Here is a 20,231-nt window from a genome sequence, read left to right on the forward strand (position 1 = left end):
AGGAAGAGACTAAAGTTTTTTTTTAACACTAACAAAATCTGAGATTTGCATATTGATTAATTAACAATAATGTGATAATTAATGGTAATAAACCTTGTTATCTTTAGAGGGTTCTGGAAGTAAAAATCACATTAATTTTAAATAATTTTGAGCGATTTACTTATCTACCATTACTGAGAAGTCAATTTAGTACTTCTAAAATTATTTTCACCAGAACAAAGTGTTTAGTATGTGTGGTAAGCTATTTAAGTATTTTTGAAGTATTACACAACCCAAAAACCATAAGAAATGAAAATTTGCATACCTTCAGGCCATCCACGATGTAGATGTGTTTGTTTCTTCATCGGAACAGATTTGGAGAACTGGAGAAAGCAATTTTTTGGATTATTATGGACTCTGGTAGCAATGGTTTGAAGTTTAAAATGTCTTAATACAGGATTTATTTATTACAAACACAGCTTTTAACTTCATCATGTTAACTGATGGACTGAAGTCATGACTACTTGTGGATTATTGTGATATTTTTATCAGCTGTTTGGATTATCATTCTGACAGCAGCCATTCACTGCAGAGGATCCATTAATGGGCATGTACAGTAATCAAATGCAAAAATTTTCCAAATCTGTTCATAGAGGGCCTGTGGGTGAGTACATTTTTAGCAAATGTTAATTTTCAGGTGAACTATTCCTTTAAGTTAGATCCACCAATCAGAGTTACGATGGAAACTTTCCACTGCTATAAATCAATAATTGTGGATTGTATAGTCTTTCTGCACTCTCAAACAACTTGTATAGTATTGCATTTTTCTATTTTTTATTGTATTTGAATATGTTGTAGCATAGGTGGTAAACAAAATAAATCAATAAACTTGCAAATTTTTATGTTATACCATCAATGCTGATTCTGTTCCATCATCCACAGTGGTTCCTGGGATGAGTTGTTCTTTCCCTTATAAAATACATTTCTAGTCTCATAAGTCCCGGATTCACAAAACATTATACTGCCGATTTCTTCTTATTTTTTAACTTTAGAAAAAAGTTAAGAATATTTTGTATTCCCAAAAATTAATCTTAAGAATATTTTTATCTTTTTTCTTAAGATTATTCTTAAGAAAAAACCTAAGAAGAATTCAAATTCTTAAAAAGAATCTTTTTCAAAAAAATCGTAAATAACTTAAGTTTAGGACAGCCCAGACTTGTCTTAAATCCAAAACAATAAGAATTATTTAATGAATTTATTAGGTTATTTCAAATTAATTGTTATATTTACGAATTACAACAACAGCTACATATAATAGGTAGATGGGTTAGGGATGTGCTCGAGTTTTCTGAAGGGACAACTGTTAATCAGATCAGTCAGCCTGTGCTGCTTTTTGCTGACTTCAGAACTCATTAGCAACTCTGAAACGAGTCAGATAGGGAGCTTTAATTAAACGCCGTTCATTTTAGCTTATAAATACATATTCTTTGGCAGTATTCAGCACATATGAACGCGCAGGACACATTTGCTGTAGTGCGGACTCACATACCGGAAGCGTTCACTCAGATGAGAGCGCAAAAACAGCACAAAATGAATGAAAGGTATCGCTGCAGCTCTGTATTGTAGGATTTTATGTAATTGTACAAGTAAAAAAGCTATTCGAACTTATAGTATTGTAAACAGGTACGCTATTGTATAAAGTGACACCCCCAAAATATTATTATTATTATTTTTAATGGTTGTTATTGTCCTCTGGCATGGTTTTCATATTGTTGTTCATATTTTCCTTCTCGTTTTAATGTTTCTCTTTGTATTGTTTTGATGTACTGTATGGCATAATAAAAAATAAAAAAAAAGTATCGCTGCAGCTTGAGACAGACTGTTTTAGAAGTGTTTTAAAGTGTTCAAAAACAAGCCCCATTTAAAACGTGAAGCTGCGCGCCACTCAAAGTCGCAACGAAAATATGCAGTCTATGATGCGTGCTTGTTATGTTTATTAGGGTAATCTACAGGAAGCCCAAGAAGACAATCGTGAGTTTATCAGTGCGTCGTGTACTGTATTCATTCAGATAACGGCTGTTATTTTCTTCTTAAGAAAAAAATTATGTTCTTAAGAATTTTTCAAGAATTGCACTTGAATTGAACATTCTTACGAACTTCGTGGAATTTATCTTAAGAAATTTAATTTATTTCTTAAGAAGATTTTTGAGAATCCGGCCTCAGTGTTGATTCATCTCAAAGTTGCTTGGTCTTTGGAGAAAATAAATGGATTCAAGGCTGTTCGAAACGGTTGATGGTCAGTGTGTGCTGCTGACACTGTTACAGTTGTTCAGCAGGTGTGAAGAATGCTTTTACACGTGTGGTCGACCACAAATGCAAATGTTCTGCTGGAGGGAGGGCTGTCCTCTGCTTTTGAAAAACGTATTAAATGCTTTCATGCACCTGAATAAGGAAATCACATCCTTCCCATACAGTTTCCCTTCGTAGTTTCTGCGCCATAATGACCCTCCACCTCCATGTTGAGAGCTTCCTCCTCTTTTCCCTTTTCTCTGTCTCTTTCTGACATTTTCCTTCTCTTTCATTGCATTTTCTGTCTGTGTTTAAAGTAGTGTTTTTGGTATTGAAGTGCAGCATGCATGTGGAAGTCCCTTCTGGAATGAGGTTAAATTATTATTATAATAAAACAAATTTGGTAATCATTTTCTGCTATTTTTTTCACAGTAATGTATTTATTCTTTCACTTATTCTCATTATTTAACATTTATTTGCGTAGTTTATAGATTTTTTTATATACTTAATGCTTGTTATATAGGTTACTTTATATAGTACTTTCAAAGAAAAAACAAGAAAATAAACAAATGCGTCTTATTGTCCAGCAGATGTCAGTGGTGCTTTGACACTCAAGTACAGAACCTGTGAAGTCTGCAATAACTCACTCACTGTACTGCTATTCACAGTTATTATAAAATAATGCTTCACAAAACACTGTGCCCAAAATAGGTGACAAGTATGTGCTGCTTTGTCTATGTGTAGGATAATTGTTCTCCAAGGGTGCAGCTTATTGTGTTTGTGTGCTTGAGTAGAAAAAATGAGATTTGTTTATTAATTACACAGAAAAAGGAGAGCTACATAGCGAGTGTCAGCACTGTTTTCCCTTCAAGCTTGACTATTAATATTAACTGAGCCAAATTGGACAGCAAAGAGGAACATTTTCGTTTGCTTTTAAGATTCACACCCACACAAAGCTGTCTGCAAGGAAATCTGAACTAGCATGTGTTTTTATGCACATTGAGATGGTGTTTTGCTTGTGCTATGAGTTTATAAGAAGGACAGGAAGGGCTATTTTGTCAATAATAATGCACCAGTTTTAAGAACACAAACACCCACACCAGCCATCCTTAAATGTGTAGTACAGTTTACAGATTCAGTGACTCAATTCGATGACCCTAGTCATTTCCTGCCTGTGAAAATACCACAAACATAACAGACAGATGAAATGGAAGATAAATGGATTTGATTTTTAAAGGATTGAAAATACCAGGTTCATGACTTACAAAATGTTATCCTAATGGACAGACCTATGTCTCCAAAAATTTTACCTTGTTCTTCAGATAAGCTATTTGCTCAGGTATAAATGTGTTTTTGGAACTTAAATAAAGTTAACTTAACTTAAGTTTCTATACAAATAATAATATAAGTTGTACATAAAATATTTAAATATATATTTTATTGTTACATAATATAGTCAAAAAAAAAGATTTTTTTGACTATATAATTTGATTTTTATTTTATATATGTATATTTTTTTAGGCCTATTGAATATGATTACACTCAGTGCACACTAAAGCCTGATGATTATGAGAGCAGTATGTTAAAGGGTCATTCAGAAGCATCTGGAAGGAGTAATGTCTGTGTAAAAACATGGCCTGAGGCTTTATTTACCACAAGCCGTGTAGGGGGAGGAGAGGACTGAACATGTTACTGATGGAAGGAGGAGACTGAGTGTGGGGGAGATGGGAAACGTGTTGGGTGTGCTTGCAGTGATGTGACTTTAATAAAGTGAGGTTGTCAAAAGGCAAGAGTGGTGGTCAGACATGTGAGGGAAAACAGAAAGAGACTACCAGAAGTGTGACTTGAAAGAGGTCAGGAGTGTTTGGCCTGACTGGTTGATTTAGCACGAGGGTTATCCCACTGAGGCATATGACAGAAAAAAATTAAGCAGTTTATAGTCGAGTGTTGATTTTGTGTGTGTGTGTGTGTGTGTGTGTGTGTGTACATTTGAAGGCATGTTGGAAATTCAATCAGGCTATTAGGCTCGGCTTTTCTGATTAGAATTAAGCAGAATAAATAAAATACATTTTAAACCGTCTAAATGAGAAGTGTAAAAAAAAAAACATTGCTAGCACATTTTACCGGCTTCATTTTCTGTTGGGCTTTACTGCTTTATAGAGCTGTTTTGTGACACAATACACAATTTGATTCTCTGTAAATGTAAAAAATAGGAAGTAAATTACTAGTACTATTACCATGGTCCCAGGACTTTGAATAATAATAATAATAATGAAAAAACATATTAAAAATAATTTGGTGTTCGTCGGATAATGTTGTAATGTTGATATGAATTATCCTTTATCCTTATAAAATTTAGCATAGAAATCTCAAAGTCAGTAACAGCACTTTATCTACACACACACACACACACACACACATTTATTAGTTAAAAAAAGTTTTCTTAAAAATATTTTTTATACAATTTTTTAGTTCAGTAACTATAATGGTCATTATTAATTCTTAAAATCAAATGGTATCATTAAAAAAGAAAATGCAGTCTCTCATAAACTCTTTTATAATAAAACAATATTTTGATTATCTGCAAAGAGTGAAGATTCCTTATGTAATGTATCGGCCTTACCATATTAACATAATACATTGATTAACATAATACAATGGTATACTTTGATATATATATATATACTGTGTATCTTGGCACTAAACGAATACTTCAATAAATAAACTTCAAGAATACCATGGTATCCCCTTGGTACATGTCCAAGAACCCATAATGAAGTGTTATATTTTCCCTACTGTCTTTATGTCATCATCTGAGAGTGTGAGAATATCGTAGGTGGTGACAGTGCCCTCCACCTCTTTCCCCTTCCCCCACAAATCACTGACTCATCTGTATTCCTCCTCAGTCTCCCATGTGGCCCTTTCCTTTCGTCACATGACCGGTGTGTGCCCTCCAATAGAATCGGCCTCATACTCGCCCATCCGCTGAATTACAGCGATACGTGGACTCGAGTGACCCGACCAATCAGAGGAGAAAAGCTGGCATTTTCCAAATATCATACCCACTCATCAATAGTCCTCTAGCTTTTTCTTTCGAGTCGCACCCCACCCCTTGAATCCCAAACCCCCCGACCCCCTGTTTGTTGGCCCACCCCTCCGGAAATACAATAGGGGTAATTGTCCATGCAACACACACACACATTGGCACATAAAGACGGACAGACAAGAGCGTGTGGCATTTCCCTGCCATATGCTGTCCCTCCTCTGGAATGTGATTATCCTCGGTGGAGAAAAAAACAGAGGCTGAGCGGAAAACACAGTGTGTGCGGGGGAAGCAAGAGAGGGGGAATAGAAGAAGGAGGAGGAGAAGCAGTAAAGCAAGTGTAGAGCCAGAGAGTGAAAGAGAGAAAGAGGAAGGATGGAGGATGACTAGAGAGGGAGGAGGGTTCATGAGAGGACTGTTCAGTCTGGCATGATTCTTCGGATAAGGACGACGGAACTGAACTCAAGTGGAAATCTCAAACACAGGGCTGCCGTCACCAATCCGACAAAGACTCAGGTCTGTGATGTTTCTTCACATGTAGAGATCGTCGTTACTTTGCACACAGATGGCCACATTCGAGAAGGGCTGTGGCTCTCGAAGCTCATCAGGTTTACCGCAGAAGAGTATGGTTCAACTAGAGTTGAATAGGAACCTGCTGTTTTGGTGTATTAGTGTATTAGTATTAGTTTATGTGTGACATTTTTGTCTGGAGAGATGCATATTTAACTCTGCAGACACTGAAGCAGTGGCGTGTGTCTGTATGTGGGCGGATTTAAACGGTGCTTTTGTGTAAAACCTAGAGCAATATCTAATTATAATTTTGTGCGCTCACAGCGATGAGCAAACCTGGGGTGAATCAGCCACATAAATGCAAACACAGACACAGATGCAGAAACAGATGGATGTGGAAACAGGTCAGGGTGCTTCATGAAAGCAGGTGGAGATCTGTATGTGTCTGTGTGTGATAAGTGTGTGATTGGTATCCACACACCAGCAAACACCACACAGCTATCGGATTAAACAAAGAAGTATCTCTTTACAGGATCTGTAGTCTGGATCTGACTGAGTTTAAAGTATCATTAACTTGCTAAATAACACATACGTAGTAACCTTCACAGATGACTAAGACTGCTTCACCACCCCTTTTCAAGCACTTTACATCAATCTATCTGTGTTTCCTTTTTAAGTATAAACTAGATCTGAGGTGTTTATCCTACGTAGACACAAGAAGTTTCAAAGAAGTTTCTTATGCTCACCAAGGCTGCATTTATTTCATTTAAAATACTGTAAAAATCAGTAATATTATTACAATTTAAAATAACATTGTTTTTTTCTAAATATGTTTTAAAATGTAATTTATTCCTGTGATGGCAAAGATGTTTTTTGCAGCCATTACTCTAGTCTTCAGTGTCACATGATCCTTCAGAAATAATCTAATATGCTGATTTATTAACAGTTATTATTGGTGCTCATTTATTAATCATCGTTATTATTATTGTCAATGTCTTCCTCAAAAATATTATTAATAATAAGAAGAAATGTTTCTTGAGCACCAAATCAGCCCATTAGAATGATTTCTGAAGGATCATGTGACACTGAAGACTGGAGAAATGACTGCTGAAAATTCTGCTTTGCCATCACAGAAATACATTACTTTTAAAATGTATTGATAAAGACAGATATTTTAATTTTGTATAAATGTAACCTTGGTGAGCACAAGTTTTTTCAAAAATTGAAAGCATAAATAAAACTATTTTAATTATTACAAACTTTTTGACTTTTGACAAGTTCTAAGAGATCACTTTTGAAATTCTAGGGGACTTTTTACAGCAAAAGTGTTCAGTGGTTCTCTCTAATGCTATGATGTGTAGGAGAAACCACACTAATGCGGTCTCATTTGTCATTTTTCTCACCTAAGGGTGATGGTGTCCCTCTACACAGTCTTGGTTGTGTCTATAAATGATGACCTCACTTCCACCCACACTGTCTCGTGCTGAGAACAGGTGCACAGAAATGCTTTATTATCTGCTTCTCACTGTCGAACATGCGACTGCTTTCAGTTGAGAGGTTAATCATGAACACACGCAAGAAGCAGAAAAGCAGAACTGTGCTGCAGCAATAACACAGAAACTCAAAAACACAGAAAAGAGGCTCATAACTGATCAAGGGTCATAATTATGTGTGGAGCTCAGTCAGCATGCTGACAATTCAAAGACAGACAGAGTCTAAGATTATGAGTCATTTCTTGTTTGTCATTAGTACCTTAGGTTTGTCTTAGAGTTGTGAAAGGGTAGCATCCATTCCTTTCCTGCTATATTTTTTTTAAGGCCCATAAGAGATTTCACACGTTCCCATAGTTCTGTTCACATTGGGACTGGAGAGATGAAAGCTGAAAAGTGGGTTGGTTTGTTGATATTGTTACATTCTCATTCATTCTCATCAGTCTCTGACGCCGCAGCTTTTATCAATAACTAATTATTCTCTAGTGGCCAACAGTCAGCACATTCATGCACACTTAACATTTTGTAGATGGTACACTGAGGAAATAGTTGGATGTTTTTAATTACAGATATGTGAGGATTTTCCTGATGTTTGTTTCATCAATTATTTTCTCTGGAGGTGTTGGTAGCACGGTACATCATCTATGATGTTTAAATTGCCAATATGTTTTTGAATGGACATTTATTTAGACAGTGTCCTGTTCACATTGGCTGAGAAACCAATTTTGAGTGGGAAGGAGGAGTTGAGGGGAAGGAGTTAGACAACCACAGGAAGGACAAAAAAAATGCAACCACTTGTTATGAGCGACACTTTTAAGATGAGTTGCATGCTGTCGGCATTTCCCCGTTGTTTAGCGTATTGTTGTTGCTTAAGATAAAGAAACATCTTAAAAGTATGAGGAAGACGCAGAGCATGACACATTGGAGGACCAAGAGCAGAGCAGGTATTTTTCAGATTTTTAGTTCGTTCCCTTGTGCATCAAATCTCATGTTGTAGATATGTAACAGTCTTGTCTAGACCCTTTTTAATGACCTGTGCAAGTTTCAAAATCAGGTAGAGTGATGCTTTTTATCTAAATTTTCTTGCAAAATGTTTTGCATAACAATAAGCAAAATTCATCAGATTATTGATATGTCTTTGAACAATTTGCTGTACATGTACAACTACATATGTATATATATATATATATATATATATATATATATATATATTTATATATATATATATATATATATATATATATATATATATATATATATATATATGTATATATATATATATATTTACATATGTATATATATTTATATATATATATATATATATATATATATATATATATATATATATATATATATATATATATGTATATACATTTTATATATACATGTCCGTGTGTGTGTATATATATATATATATATATATATATATATATACTATACATATATACATATACGTATATACATATAAGTATATGTATATGTGTGTGTATATATATATATATATATATATACATTTTATATATACATGTGTGTGTGTGTATGTATATATATATATATATATATATATATATATATATATATATATATATATATATATATATATATATGAATATGTTATTCATTTTAATACAAGCATATTTTCCTCAAATTCTCATTAACTTAATGTGAAAATAAATACATTTATTAATTTTTTTAATAAAGTAATATTGTAATTTATTTATAGATCATAGTATTTTAAATTAGGTTAGTAAAAAAGAAATCATTGTACTTGTAATTTTAATGTAATAAAATATTTTGAGAATAATGATAATATATCAAAAAAATGGTAATGAAACTGCATTTGTAAGAAGTAAGAAGCTCCATTTGATGATTATTTTTGCCTTTATTGATATTGATTATTACTGCAATAAAGCCGTGGTAAACTTTATTAATCCCTAGTATCATCAAAAAAGCTTTTTATACTTGGTAGAATCTGGTTGCTTTATTTGTAAGGATTTTGCTGTCTTTCTTTATTGTTTCAATATTAAATCAATGTTCAAGCACTTTGGGGCACAGTTTGTAAATGCCAGATTAATGAGATGAACCATCGCTTTTATGCCTCATCGTAATTCAGTTTAGCGTTCTGTTTGTTCTCTTAGTTGGTTACAAATACATTAAATGAATGTGCACATACTGAAAATTGATTGAGCCTGATTAAGGAAAGCATTTATTCCTGCACTGACCAGATCCATAATTCACTGCCTATTGAAAACCACAATATTTACAATTATAATGGCCACTCGACTGTGAACATGATTCATGGAGCATCTACTCTAATGCTCTAACAAGGGCTCCACATAAATGCTAAATTACATGCTACACAGGATTACAAACAACCTCATAAAACATGTCATTGCTATTTTTCTTTTGTGTTCAGATGAAAGATGGCTGTATTTTGACTTTTACCAAGCAAACAGATGAACTGAGGTGTCATGCAATTATCTATGTATGGTTTTCCAGCTCTATACATCCCAGTAACCCATTTTACAGTTTGTTTAGAATCTGTCTTTGATAGCTCAGAAAGGTTTTATATAGGGTTTCACATTCATTAAAGTTTCTTTGTTGTGGTTGTTGTCACGGACGAGACAGGAGGCAGACAGGATGGTCAGTTTGAGAGTTTTATTTGCAGAATGCTCCGAACCAGACGGGAATAACAGAATGAGAGCGAGTATGGACCAATATCGATTTACTGAACGATCTCTAATCACAGGAAGTGGAAGTGGGATCACCGAAGGAGGACTGAAGGCAGAAGAAGACGGACCAATCTTTGAGGGTTCTCAGAAGATTCGCGGATTCTCAGGTGAGTGTTGAGACAGAGTCTGTAAGCCATGTAATGACGAGATCAGACGGAGACTGAAGGTTGAGGCGGGTATATAAGGGTGAGCAGTGATGAAGGATAGCAGGTGACGGTGATGAGGATGAAGAGATGCAGGTGATGACAATTAATATTCAGGGGATGACGAGCGAGTGGGTGGAGGGAGTGATGATGATGGTGGAATCCTGACAGTATCCCCCCCTCCCGAGGCGGCTCTTGACGCTTGAGAAGAGGGGTATTGGCGACGGCGAGGCCTACCACGACCTCTGGGTGCAGGACGATCAGGATGGTCTGCATGAAACTGGGTGAGGAGGGTTGGGTCCAGGATATCTTCGCGGGGTACCCATGAGCGTTCCTCGGGGCCATAATCCTCCCAGTCTACTAGGTATTCTAGCCGGGGGCCTCGTCGCCGCGAATCCATGATGTTGCGGACACGGTAGATAGGCTCCTCTTCTACTGGAACGGGAGGAGGAGGTAAGTCCCTAGGTCCTGGATCTGAGGGAGGAGAAGTGACAGGGTCAATGAAAGGCTTTAACAAGGAGACGTGGAATGAAGGTGAAAACTTGTAATGAGGTGGAAGGTTGAGCCTGTAAGTGACTTCATTCAGCTGCCTCTGCACGGTAAATGGTCCGATGTATCGGGGACTCAGCTTACGGCAGGGCAGGCGAAGGCGGATGTCACGGGTAGAAAGCCACACCTTCTGACCCGGTTGGTACTGGGGAGGGTCTGTCCGTCGACGATCGGCTTGGGTTTTGTGCCTTCGCACTGCCTGTTGGAGGTGAACGTGAGCTGAGTCCCATACCCTCTCGCTCTGATGGAACCAATAGTCAACGGCTGGAACCTCCGAGGGCTCCCCAGACCAAGGGAATAGAGGAGGTTGAAAACCCAGGATACATTGAAAAGGAGTGAGCCCGGTGGTGGATTGCCTGAGAGAATTCTGGGCGTATTCAGCCCAGGGGAGGTAGCGACTCCAGCTGTCCTGGTACTGGTGGCAATATGACCTGAGGTACCGTCCTATCTCCTGGATCTTCCGCTCAGTCTGGCCGTTCGTCTGAGGGTGGTATCCTGAGGAGAGACTAACAGTCACCCCAAGTAGTCGGAAGAAGGCTTGCCATACTCGAGATATGAACTGCGGACCCCTATCCGATACTATATCTTCGGGAATTCCAAAATTTCTGAAAACATGATGGAACAAAGCCTCCGCGGTCTCAAAGGCGGTAGGGAGTCCAGGTAAGGGGATCAGCTTGCAAGCCTTCGAGAACCGATCCACTGCAACCAGAATACAGGTGAAGTTGTTAGATTTAGGAAGGTCAGTCATGAAGTCTACACCAAGGTGAGACCATGGACGACGGGGAATAGGAAGAGGTACGAGTTTACCCTCCGGGAGTTTTCTGGGCGTGTTAGAGATGGCGCAGACTGAGCACCCTTGAACAAACCGGGAGACATCTTTGGAGATAGATGGCCACCAGTACCGTTGACTGAGGAGCGAGAGGGTACGCCTGCTACCTGGATGTCCAGAGCCCGGAGCTGTATGAGCAGAGTCCAGAAGGGCGGTGCGGAAATGTTGAGGTACAAAAGGTGAGCCCCTCTGGACCTCCCGGCGGAGCGGGATGGAGACGGTTTTCCTGGGATATTTGATCGTCTATGTCCCAGAGGATTGGACAGGCGAACACGGCTGGAGGGAGAATGGGTTCGGGGCGGTACTCCTCAGACGAGGAATGATGGAGGCGTGAGAGAGCGTCAGCTTTTCCATTCTTACAGCCGGGTCGGTAGGTAACAACGAAATCAAAACGGGTGAAGAAGAGAGCCCAGCGGGCCTGACGAGGATTGAGCCTCTTGGCTTCTTTGAGGTATTCCAGATTACGATGATCGGTAATTACTTGAAATTGGTGATTGGCTCCCTCCAGCCAATGCCTCCACTCTTCCAAGGCAAGCTTGATTGCAAGCAGTTCCCGATTTCCGATGTCATAGTTTCGCTCCGCCGGGGACAGCTTCTTGGAGAAGAAGGCACATGGATGGAGTCTGGAAGGTTCACCCTGCCGCTGGGAGAGGACTGCTCCTACTCCAGTAGAAGACGCATCAACCTCGACGACGAATGGCAGATCTGGGTTAGGATGGGCGAGGACGGGAGCGGTTGAAAAGGCGTCTTTTAGTTGTTGGAAGGCTTGGATGGCTTCGGAGGAGAAGGATAGAGACTTGGTCTGGCCCTTCAAAGAGGAGGTCAGAGGAGCACTGATAATGCTGTAGTTATGGATGAATCTTCTATAAAAGTTGGCAAATCCGAGGAATCTTTGAAGCTCTTTCACAGTAGTGGGCTGCGGCCAGTTCCGGATGGTATCCACCTTCCTCTGGTCCATTTGCACTCCATGCCGATTTATGATATAGCCCAAAAACTGTACCGACGTGGTGTGAAATTCACATTTCTCCAATTTCAGGAACAACTGATGGGCTCTCAATTTCTGCAGGACCAGAGTGACATGGCGTCTGTGTTCAGGAAGTGATGATGAGTAGATGAGGATATCATCCAAGTAAACTACAACAAATCTATTGAGGTACTCTCGGAACACTTCATTCATGTAATTTTGAAAGATTGCAGGGGCGTTGGATAGGCCGAAAGGCATTACCCTGTATTCATAGTGGCCGGAAGGGGTGACGAAAGCAGTCTTCCACTCGTCACCCCGACGGATACGGATTAAGTTGTATGCACTGCGCAGATCCAACTTGGAGAATATACGGGCCCCACGTAGTTGTTCCAGGGCTGCTGGGACCAGAGGAAGGGGGTAACGAAATTTGACCGTTTGGGAGTTCAGATGGCGGTAATCAATACATGGTCTCAAGCCTCCATCCTTCTTAGCCACGAAAAAGAAGCTGGAAGCGGCGGGTGAAACCGATGGACGGATGAACTGCTGCTGAAGGGCTTCTTTCACATACTCCTCCATGGCCTTCTGTTCCGGGATGGAGAGAGGGTAGATACGGCCTTTAGGTAGAGTGGCTCCAGGTAGCAGGTCGATGGCGCAGTCCCATGGCCGATGAGGTGGTAACTTGGTCGCCAACTGCTTGCTGAACACATCCTGGAACCCCCTGTATTCAGCAGGAATCTCTACTTGATGCTGGACCTCTGGACTCTCAACTGAAGTCGAACAAACTGGAAGTTTGGGTTTGAGCACGGAAGACGAAGAAGAGGGGGAAGATAGGGTTTTCGGGTTCCTCTTGACTGGAGCTAGACAGGTATGTGTACAGTTTTCTCCCCAACGAAGAACCTCCCCGGATTTCCAGTCAATGGTGGGCTGATGTTGGATCAACCAGGGGCGTCCCAGGATGAGCTCAGCAGTAGACTCCTCCAGCACCAAGAATGAGATCTCTTCTGCGTGTAAACAGCCAATGCGGAGCATTAATGTGGGAGAGACATGACTGATTCGACCTCGACCTAGCGGCTTTCCTTGGATGGTTTGAACTCTGAGCTCTTGAAGGCTGCGGTGCTTGCGGACATTCAGTTTTTGGAGGAGCTGGGTTGAAATGAAGTTCCCCGCTGAACCGGAGTCGAGGAGGGCTTGCGCTGAGACACAGATATGGGGGGTTAACAGATGAACCATGGTACGGTTTAAAGATTCCACTTTAGGAGGGATCTGAATGGAGCTTACCGCAGAACGTTGAGGTCGAACAGGACAGGAGCAGATGAGATGATTGTCGCTCCCGCAGTACAGACAGAGGTGAAGCTGGATGCGACGCTGGCGCTCAGAAGGAGTGAGATGGGTGGAGTCCACTTGCATAGGTTCAGGTGCTGGAGGAGAAGCAATGGGAATCGAGGACGGAGGACTGACAGCGGTAGATGGATTGTCACAGGCAGATAAACGTTGAGAAACTCGAATGGTCTTTTGAATGAGGTTCTCAATCCCCATGGAGTCATCATAAACAACCAATAGCTGACGGATGTTCGGATTCAGGCCGTGGCGGAAAGCGGTAATCAGGGCCGACTCGTTCCAGCCACAGGATGCCGCCAGGGTGCGAAACTGGAGTGCATACGTGCTGACAGAGGAGTTTCCTTGACGGAGATTGTAAAGCTGATCATGGACTGAGAGATCTGAAACTGCCTGGCCAAAGACTTCCTTAAAATGAGATATGAAACCTGACAGGGACTTTAACACTGGGGAATCTGAATTCCAAAGGGATTGTGCCCACTGGAGAGCTCTGCCAGAGAGTAGGGAAATAATAAAGGCCACCCGGGCGGAATCGTCGGTAAACTGATGTGCTTGCATTTGGAAATATAGTGAAACCTGAAGCAAAAAACCACTGCAATCCTCCGCCTCACCACTGAACGGCGCTGGTCGGGCCATGGGACTCGCAGAGGCAGCCGGCGAAGTAGCGGGTGTTTGCGGAAGTTGGTGTCGGCGTGCAGAGTGAAGGATGGCTTCGGGGATGGCGGAAGGGTTGTCCGGTAAAGATGAGCGGATTGACTGGCACACTGCTCGCACTAGTTCGGCAAACGGGTCTTGAGATGGATTCCCTCCAGGCTCCGTAGGATTCTGCATCTTTGGTCTGATCTTCTGTCACGGACGAGACAGGAGGCAGACAGGATGGTCAGTTTGAGAGTTTTATTTGCAGAATGCTCCGAACCAGACGGGAATAACAGAATGAGAGCGAGTATGGACCAATATCGATTTACTGAACGATCTCTAATCACAGGAAGTGGAAGTGGGATCACCGAAGGAGGACTGAAGGCAGAAGAAGACGGACCAATCTTTGAGGGTTCTCAGAAGATTCGCGGATTCTCAGGTGAGTGTTGAGACAGAGTCTGTAAGCCATGTAATGACGAGATCAGACGGAGACTGAAGGTTGAGGCGGGTATATAAGGGTGAGCAGTGATGAAGGATAGCAGGTGACGGTGATGAGGATGAAGAGATGCAGGTGATGACAATTAATATTCAGGGGATGACGAGCGAGTGGGTGGAGGGAGTGATGATGATGGTGGAATCCTGACAGTTGTTGTGTAAGCTTACAGAATGCGATTTTTTTTTGTAAAGCTGCTATTAAAAATGGTTAGTATGTGAGCATGTGTGCACGTTTGAGTGTGTGGGGGACACCAGATCCTTCTGTCACCAGGGCTCCAGATGGTATGAGGAAAAAGCCTTGCTTTAATCTCATGCCCAGGATAAAGCACAAGCGCACCCTGAGCCACTCAAAATGTAACTTACTGTAAACTTGTTTCATTGGACGTTAAACTGACTGTTTTTGTCACATTCTCAGTTTACTTTATTCAGTAAGTTCTCCATCTTTCATCACTGCATTTTGTTTTTCTTTACTTCCCCATTCCCTTTAGTTTTCACTCAGAAGTGTAACATTATTATTGTGATTTTATATTTTCAGCATGTCAGTGTGTGCCTTCATGCACACATGTCTACAATTGGCAACCACATGTCACTTCTTTACTGATTGGCTTTCATCTTTTATGTGCATTGGAAAATAGAAATAGAGTACAGTAACACGGCTCTCACATGGACTAGATATTACAGCAGAATTAATTACTGGCGAGTCCCTGGGGATTTACTTTCCTTTGTTTTGCTACAAATGTTGGATTAATGTTCTCCATCCTCTCTGTTCACACACAGACCTTCTGCTCCCGTTTTTATCATTCAGAAGATATTTCTATACTTTAATTCTCATGCAGTCATACTACTATTACACATAATGCAGTTTATCTTTACACTTTTAAGATAAAATTATGTTGCATACAGATTATGTTTTATTTATTTTGCATCGTTCACGTGCATAATTTTAAGCGTCCAGCTTCGTATACATTATAGAGTAAATGAGGAGTATTTAATTTACTTATTTAGTTGTGCATTGCATTGTGACATTTTAAGCTTAAAATCTGTATTACAAGATTTTGTATAATTAAGCTTAAGTGTTTATCATGACATTAATTTATGGCAAGGCACGGCAAGGCAAGTTTATTTACTGTATATAGCACATTTCATACACAATGGTTATTCAAAGTGCTTTACATAAAAGAAAGTAAAATAATAATAAGGAAAAATAATAACAAGAATAAAACAAACAATTTAAAAAAACGTTTAAAATGATTAAAAAAAATGTACTTATTTAAAATTAATTTAAAACAGTTAGAAAATTATTTTACATAAAATAAAATAAAAAAAACAGTGAAAATATAGTGCAATCAGTTCGGACATTGCACAGTGTTCATTCAATAAATGCACAGCTAAACATATGAGTTTTAAGTCTAGATTTAAATGTGACTAGTGTTTTAGCACATCTGATCTCTTCTGGAAGCTGATTCCAACTGCGGGCAGCATAGTAACTAAAGGAGGACTCCCCTTGTTTTGTGTGAACCCTTGGTATTTCTAACTGACTCAATCCTAATGATCTGAGTGCTCTGTTAGGCTTATATTCAGTGAGCATATCTGAAATATAAATATGCTTTAACTATGTAAGAATTGTATAATTTAATATAGCCTATTTCAATCATTTTTTGTATTGTGGTGTTAGTTTAAGCTCTTTGTCATTAATGTGAAAACTTTGTATAATTTAAAAAGGGTCCTTTCGTATTACAAAAGGACAGTGCTGTGTGCATTAAGCAGGGTCGATATAAAAATTATTTGCTGAGTCCTGTGTTTAAGAACTGGCCTGCTAAAAATACAAATCTGAACTCCCTTGGACACCTTTGAGATGAAATTATATCAAATCCTCACAGACATTCCAAACTCTAATAAAAATGTATTTCCAGAGGAATGGAGGCTGATATCAGTAGCATAACTCTCTATTGATTCAAATGGTATAGTGTAATTTACCCTTTGGCACTAATATTTGCAGATCTCTTCCTGTTCTTTTTTTTTTTAGCCCCTCCCACATGTTTCTTAGTATCTCTATCCCCCCAGTTTCCTCTATATCTATATAAATTCAAGATCATGAAGGTATCTCAAAACCTTTCTGGAAACTGTCAGAAAAGTGCTGAGAATAAAACCAACTAAATGTCTCTCTTGGCATCTTTCAGATAAAGCCAGTAATCCCAGCTGCTTTGCCTCCAAACAATGTGATGAAGAGGAAGCTTGTGTTGGGGTGAAGATCGCTCAGAACAAAGGTGAGCAACAACTCTCCCTCTCCTCTGCTTCCTAATCTGTCTATTCCTTTCTCTTTTCACTAAGACTTCTAGCTCAGATCCTTGGGAGTCAATGATTACATTAATTGTAGTTGTTGATGCATGAATTATGTGTCATATCAAATCTTCTTTTAAAAACTGTAGCTGCGAGCAGTTGGATTTATGATCTTCTGTAAGAGATAAAAGATACTTTTATATGTTATGTAATAGTTTTAAGGTTTATGGGAATGAATAGGCGTGACTGTGCCACACTTACTGTACAGTGTTGTCAATGATCCATCGACCTCAGTTCTTGGTCTAATCAACCTCGTTTATGTTTCCTCTGCATTCTGCATTCTTTTGTTTCTCTTAATGGAAGGACGAGTTAACATGGAGAAGAATTTCGAATAATTTAGTAGTTATATCAAACCAGATTTGATGTTTAATTTACAGTTATGTTGGGAAGGATCACAGGACCAATGACTTTATACGGTGGGTTACCCAGCACAACACCACATGAATAGAAGCTATGAGATCTACAAAATATCATTTTTGCTTAATGCTTTTAAAACTGAAAAACGTGGACTTAAAAATGAATAAATGTACACTTAATTTAAAAAGCAAGGTTACAGATTGTGCTGTGAGTGTCTGTAGCTCCGTGTGTAAACTAAGGCCTCGTCACCTTCACAAAGTTTGCTTTCATTTTGTCAGATCGATATTAACGAAAGCTTTTGTTCTCCAGACAGTATATGGGAATACAAATGGAGGTCTATGGTGAGGTGTCACTGCAGTAGTTGTGCAGGACAGACTTGTTTAAGGGGAGACAGGAACGCTGTACTGAGCTTACTGTAATTGAGGACTCGTGATAAGGCCAAATGTAAGAGATATCACTGAGCTGATTACATGAGATCTTCCATTTTATGTGATCTTTATAACCAGGTGGTTATTGGTGTGGTTTTGGTCTTGAGTATTTGACATATAGTGGTTGAGTGTTTTTTTAATTTTATTTGTATTTTTTTTTGCTTATATACTTTGTGTATAGTATTTTGAACAATCACCTTTGGGGAAGGCGGGCTTAGTGGTTAGAGAGTTTGACTCCTAACCCTAGGGTTGCGAGTTCAAGTCTCAGGCCGGCAATACCACAACTTAGGTGCCCTTGAGCAAGGCACAGAACCCCCATCTGCTCCCTGGGCACCACAGCATAAATGGCTGCCCACTGCTCCGGGTATGTGTTCACAGTGTGTGTGTGTGTGTGTGTGTGTGTGTTCACTACTTGTGTGTGTGCACTTTGGATGGATTAAATAAAGAGCACGAATTCTGAGTATGGGTCACCATACTTGGCTGTATGTCACTGTCACATATCATATATAGATGACATTTAGGCTACCGTTAAAAAGTTTGGGGTTAGTTTTCTTTTTTTTTTTTTTTAGACTTAGTTTTTTTTTATTCAGCATGTATTTAATTGATCAAAAGTGCAGGATCCCAAAAAAAATCTTTATATCATAAGTTATACACTGACAGCTCTTGAGTGATTGTTGTAGATACTGTTGCTGTGGCAGGTTGATGTTCAGATGTCATGTCAGTTCACCTCTAAAGAGGAAAAACTAGAAGTATTGGATTACTGGAATCACTGGAATTGATCCAAGCCGCAAAGCAGACCATTTTACTTCATTAACTGCATCCAACAGAAAGGGCATCAGTATGTACTGGTTTGAGTGGGATGTGTCAAGAAGGTTGTACAGCCCCAGATGCCCAGGACTCTTCTCTGTCTCCACTCAGTGTTGAAAATGAAAGGAAAGTAAGTCAGATCTGCAGTGGAATCTGGTAAACAGTTTAATTAATGTGTAAGGTGTGGCAGACCGCTGCATGCAGTTTACATGTAGAAGACTACTTGTGTGTGTCCATTTATAACTTCCCACCCTTGAATGATTGCCATTCAGTCTGTGCCAGTGAGAGCTTCATTTAATTTTAGCCTGTGTATCCGGAGTCCATTTGAATTTTCCTCTCAGTATTTTGTAACATGAGAGTTTTTGTGTGCCACTAAGACGAGGGTTTGGAATGAGACTGATGCTGCTCAAAGCTGTTGAAGGGGCACCGCAGACCATGGTCAGGGTTCCGCCACATTTCGTTTTTTTACCGGAATGGAAATAAGGTTGTGAGAGGTAGAAGTACAATGCGTTTAATGAGTTGTACTGCTTTTTAACAACATGTCAATTGTTCAGCTGATGAAACTTTCCAGAAAACTTACAGTAGACAAAAAACTCTACAGAACAGTTTTGAAAACGACGTCGGATCTATGACCTTTTCACAGTGTATCTCACACAGCCTAGTTTTCTTCAATTGAAAAAAATTCTGTGTGTCATCCACTCTGACTAATGTCTGTTGCATTTCTTCCTCATTTATACCATCAAGTTATTTCATTACGTGCATTACCCCTTACAGTCAAAGTCCGATTTCCTCTCCATTCAGAAATGCAACAACATTCACACTGGATTGTGCTCTGAAGCTTTTAAAGAATTTTTTTTTTTATTTTTTCATAATTCACTCACCCGAATCTTCTCCAGAACATAAAAGGAGAATTTTTTAAGAATGTCTTTTCAATGCAACAAAGCATATTTATATATTTTTTTATTTTCGATTTAATTTAGATTTGTGTAATATTATTTTATGTTTAAAAATGTTATTGTTTTCTATATTTGTATTATTAAATATTATATATAATTATGATTATTTGTAAAAATATATATATATTATACGTTTACTGCAAATAACATTTAGCATACTCTTGGTTATGACAGTGTTGGCTTTTCAAGACAATCATGAAAAAAAAAAATTTAATACAGATTTTAATACAGATAATTCTAAATTTTAAACAGAAATGATGAGGAAATTATTATTTTTTTTGCCCTTTATCACATTACCTGAAATCATATTAATATGAGAATCTTTTCGAGGTGTTCATTAACACACAGC

General features: G+C 38.9%; 1 protein-coding gene across 6 annotated transcripts in view; it reads left to right on the forward strand.

Moving 5' to 3' along the window:
* Window positions 1–20,231, forward strand: part of LOC113061541 (FYVE, RhoGEF and PH domain-containing protein 4-like) — a 51,907-nt gene that overhangs the window by 5,349 nt on the left and 26,327 nt on the right. For 4 of the 6 annotated variants that reach the window (XM_026230718.1, XM_026230722.1, XM_026230720.1 and 1 more), the window contains exon 2: window positions 17,175–17,261. In XM_026230718.1, coding sequence (XP_026086503.1) covers window positions 17,175–17,261 — 87 coding nt within the window. Of the gene's footprint in view, window positions 1–5,483; window positions 5,828–8,175; window positions 8,256–17,174; window positions 17,262–20,231 lie in introns of those variants that run through there. The other 2 variants (XM_026230725.1, XM_026230721.1) reach the window with 2 other exon arrangements.

The sequence above is a fragment of the Carassius auratus genome, chromosome 43, assembly GCF_003368295.1.
Source record: "Carassius auratus strain Wakin chromosome 43, ASM336829v1, whole genome shotgun sequence".
Classification (NCBI taxonomy): Eukaryota; Metazoa; Chordata; class Actinopteri; order Cypriniformes; family Cyprinidae; genus Carassius; species Carassius auratus.